At 48.1% G+C, this 4366-nt stretch overlaps 1 protein-coding gene across 2 annotated transcripts in view; it reads left to right on the top strand.

The window, feature by feature from the left end:
• LOC119417546 (minichromosome maintenance complex binding protein) overlaps window positions 1-2968 on the top strand; it is an 11098-nt gene extending 8130 nt beyond the window's left edge. For both annotated transcript variants that reach the window (XM_037684781.1, XM_037684790.1), the window contains 4 exons: window positions 64-197; window positions 1446-1610; window positions 1705-1793; window positions 2711-2968. In XM_037684781.1, coding sequence (XP_037540709.1) covers window positions 64-197; window positions 1446-1610; window positions 1705-1793; window positions 2711-2837 — 515 coding nt within the window. In that variant the 3' untranslated portion in view covers window positions 2838-2968. The remainder of the gene's footprint in view (window positions 1-63; window positions 198-1445; window positions 1611-1704; window positions 1794-2710) is intronic.
• Window positions 2969-4366: the final 1398 nt, after the last annotated feature.

The following is a 4366-nucleotide window of genomic DNA, read 5'->3' on the forward strand; positions in this document are numbered from 1 at the left end:
TGTGTGTGTGTGTGTTGCAGGTGTGTGTGACGTGACGCTGACACCTGTGTGTGTGTGTTGCAGGTGTGCGTAACGTGACGGCTCTGGGGAACGTGATCTCGTGGCAGAAGGTCGATTACGACTTCAACTACCATCAGATGGAGTTCCCCTGCAACATCAACGTGCTCGTGGTGTCCGAGGGCCGCTCGCTGCTGCCGGTGAGAGCAAAGACTGAATGAGCCGGGCTGCAGGGACCCCCTCCCTCCTATATGAAGCCCCGCCCCCTGGGCGTGGCCATGGAAGGGTTGGGTTTCCAGCCGTGGTCAGGCGACACCCCAGCTGCCGTTCAGACCCACACCCCCCAGCTGGCACGTCGCTCCGTCGCCTGAGGAATGCGCCGCGTGCTATTCGTGGCAGCGGCTCTGATGAGTTGCTATGGCAACAGCCGGGCGCCGTCATGCAGCAGAGCGCCGCCCACGGCTCCGCAGAAGTCCAGACTGTCGGCTGTGAGGTCAAACGTCTCGCGGTGCCTGAGCTCCTCTTGGACCTGAAGGTTTTTCTGCCCGAACCCACAGGTCTGACCCGGTTCTGAAAAACATCAGAATCCTGAGTCGTTTAAACTAAACCGGTTTCCAGTTCTGACCCAGCAGCTGTAGAACCTCCTACAGTTGCAGAACCCCCTGTGGTTTCCAGTACTGGCCTCATGGTTCTGGAGGAGTTCTGCTCAGCTCTCTGAAGGTCCACCACAGCATCAGTCAGGTTGAGGTTCTGGACTCTGACTGTACCTTGGTTCTGTTTTTTCTGACCCGTTCTGTTGTAAGTCAGCTGCTGGGTTTGGGATCATGGTTCTGTTGGACCCAGTTTGGTCCAAGTTTCAGCTGTTGGGACTCCAGAACCCTTTGGTCTCCTGGTCCACCCAGTGACTGACAGGAGCCCGAACCATCAGCCTCCACCCTCGTGCTGACAGCTGTTTGCTGCAGTGCATTCTGGGTAAACATCTGACCTCTGGTCTGGTTCTGGTACAGAAGTCTTGTGGGTCCTTCATATGAAACTTTACAAACCTCAGTGGTGCTGCCATGTTTTTAGACAGGTCATGACCTTTGACCTGCAGTCTCTGCACTGTCTGACCTTCAGGGTGAATCTGCTGTCAAGATTGACAGCTGTATTTAAACTTGTGAATAATCTCTGTAGAACGATGGACGAGTTTGGAAATGACCTTTGACCCCTCCCAGATTAACGGGCACCAACAGCTGCTTCTCGGAGGTCATTGCTGATGTCTTTCCGCCTTGGTGTTGTGCCAGCACACACCTGTCTCCAGAGCTGCTGCTCTGTTAAAGGCGGTCCCACCGAACAGCAGCTGGACCTCTGAGGTCCGGTGGAGGCAGCGAGGCCGGAACCAGTTTTATGTCAACACTTTGATGCAGGACGTCCCCGTGTCTCAGAGCGGCTGTCCTCTGTCTCCTCAGTCCGATTGTCGCGTCCACCTCCAGCCTCAAGTGGCCCCGTTCACCGTGGAGGAGTACGTCAGCGGCGTCCAGGGTCCGCAGGCCTCGTCGCAGCTCAACAAGTTCAGGATGTACCTGAGCGCCGCCCGGCTGCTGGACTACAGCATCCCGGACGAAGTGACGAAGGTGAGACCCGACGGTCCGAGGATCCCGTCCCACGTTTGTCCTCGTCAGCAGGAGACAGGTTTTCTTTAAAGCTCTCGTCTTTGTGCCTCCTCAGTCGGTTGAAGATGACTTTGTGGACATGAGGAAGGACGACCCCCAGGGTGTTTCGGCCGAGGACCTCCACAGGATGCTCGTCGTGGCCAGGTGAGCTGAATCGTCACCCGCCCCTAAACCTGAATGTTAGTTTCATTCAGCCTCTAAAAGGGACAGTTCAGCCATTTTGAAGTGGGTTCCAGTGGAAGTTATGAATAACAAGCTGAAGGACGGCTGAAGAAGCTGAAACTGAGCTAAAGCTAAAAGAAGCAGAGCATTAGCTTAAAGCTAAATGCTACAAAACATTAGAAGCTTAAAGTAGCAAAAGGTAAGTTGAAACCTGAAAGCAGCAAAAGTTAAAAGTAACTAAACTTTTTTTTAAAGCTGAGTAAAAGATGTAGGTAGCTGAACATTAGCTAAAAGTTTAAATAACAATGAAGGTTATCTAAAAGCTAAATGTATAAAGACTGACTGGAAGCTGAAAGTAATTTAAATATGCAGAACGTTAGCCAAGAACTAAACGTAGTGAAACTTTAGCTACAAGTGAAAGTAGCTAAAAGCAGGAAAGGGCAGGTTAGGACAGAGCTGGTAGCTAAAGCAGAACAATTATTTTGAAGAGATCTCTAATAAACTAATGCTCGTGTAAAAGTTAAAAACATTAAAACCTTTCACGTCTGGTTGTAAAATGTTAAAGATTGAGTTTTAAAACTCGGTGATCCACTTCAATTTTAGCTTGTTGGACGTGAACATCATCTGCTGCAGGTAGGACGTTCATAACCTTTCTGTAGAACCTCGTTTTAAAACGGCTGAAGTGCCAGAGAGTCGGCAGCTGCTGCCTTTTGTCCCAGCAGAGCCACCGTAGCTTCATCATGTTTTCACATCTTCTCTGAACCTTGAACGACCAGACGTGTCCGTCTTTGAAACATTCGGATCAATTTCACGATGCTAAACGCGTTCGCTTTCCGACAACACGTGCGACGCTCTAATCTAATGGGAGGCGAGTTGTTGCTGACGGAGTTTGTCCGCAGGTTGTTGTCTCTGAGCCTGGGACAGACGTCTCTGTCCCGGGACGTCTGGGCTCGAGCCAAACACATGGAGACGCTGCGCAGGAGTCGGCTGGAGCAGCACAGGAGCGTCAACGGCAACGAGCCGTGACGGAGCTGCCGCTTTTCTTTCACGAAACAGTTTGTAATAAAGTTTTTCATGGGACTTTAGTTCAGTTCAACTTTTTGTATATTAAATGCAACTTCTTAATTATTGTCATTTTCTATTAAAGTATTTTGCTGCAGACCAAAACTAACGAGTTCTTACTTTATTTAACGTTTTGTTTTTTTTATTCCAAAGGAGCTTCTCGAGACGACGTGTAAAATGCACTTTTTATTAAACACACCCACAGGAGATAATAAATAGAATATTTTAGTATACAATACACTGAAAACAGTCATATGGAGGAGGACATGACGACAACGTGAACGCCAGTGCTCGGAGGAAAAATGTGCTTTTACAGTGCAAATAAAAGTCGTAACGAAAAGACTCAGCAAATTATGACGTCAGCGTTTGGACAGAAGAACCAGGAATGATACAACGCTCCAGTGTGAAAACTTAAAAACCACCTCCGACCATCAGCAGCCGAAACTGTTTCAACCAGAAAAATAATATCTTACCTGCTGGTGGAGTGACGAAAACAAAACAGGAAACAGCTGACCTTTACCTCTGGATATAAACACGACAACACTCAAAAACACGGTCATGGTTCGTCTTGATTTTCATTATTCTGCCCCCGACGGTTAATGGATCATCTAAACCTCGTTTCTTGAGGTTAAAAATAAAATCTGTACAATAGAGCATCTAAATATAATCTACGGCAAGAATTCCTAAATACCAGCAGCAGAGCGCACGTTCCGACACGTACCGTCTAATTCCTGCTCGTTTCTACAAATAAATAAATGCTCTGGTGTCTGAAGGAAACGAGACAAAACGTAACGACCCTGAACGGTTTCCGAGCGGTACACCAAACGTAACAGCAGAATTAAAAAAAAAGCAGATTTTCTATAAATACCTGACAATAGAAATAATCCCACTTTAAGGCAAATACGCTTTCAGTTTTGGGGCGTGCGTAAAATAAAAGCGTCGGTGTTCCTCACAAACGGGTGGGTTGCATATATGCGAACTATATGCTACACTCCGGTACTGGTCAAACATGCAGTACAGAACCAGCTATGGATGAACTCAAATCCCAAATTTAAAAACCGAACTGAAAAGTTAACGTCACCATAACTCCAGCGTGCAGTCCCGATATACTACACTCATAAAGGCAAAAAGCTGAAGGGAAGCGTTCCCAGGAAAACGTGAACGGTACTCACTGTACATATTGACGACAGGACACTCTGAAAGCGACGTTGCACCGGGCTGCGGCTGCTGGAGACTCGTTGGCTAATGGCATTTGCAAAGGAGGCAGAAAACGTCACACAACACAAGGTCTGCAGTCTTGTTGCCAGAGATATGAACATGTTCAATAAAACTGACAACGTAAAGTGACTCGTCTAGAAGTCGTCTCAAATTTGTGCAAAGCTTCTCTAAAGTAGTCCCGAGTCGTCACAGGCATCTCTGCGTCTTCACTTTGCTGTGGTCGTCTCAAACCCGTCTCCGACGCGTCTCGAACCCGTCTCCGACGCGTCTCGAAC

The sequence above is a fragment of the Nematolebias whitei genome, chromosome 1, assembly GCF_014905685.2.
Source record: "Nematolebias whitei isolate Nwh7 chromosome 1, NemWhi1, whole genome shotgun sequence".
NCBI classification, from domain to species: domain Eukaryota; kingdom Metazoa; phylum Chordata; class Actinopteri; order Cyprinodontiformes; family Rivulidae; genus Nematolebias; species Nematolebias whitei.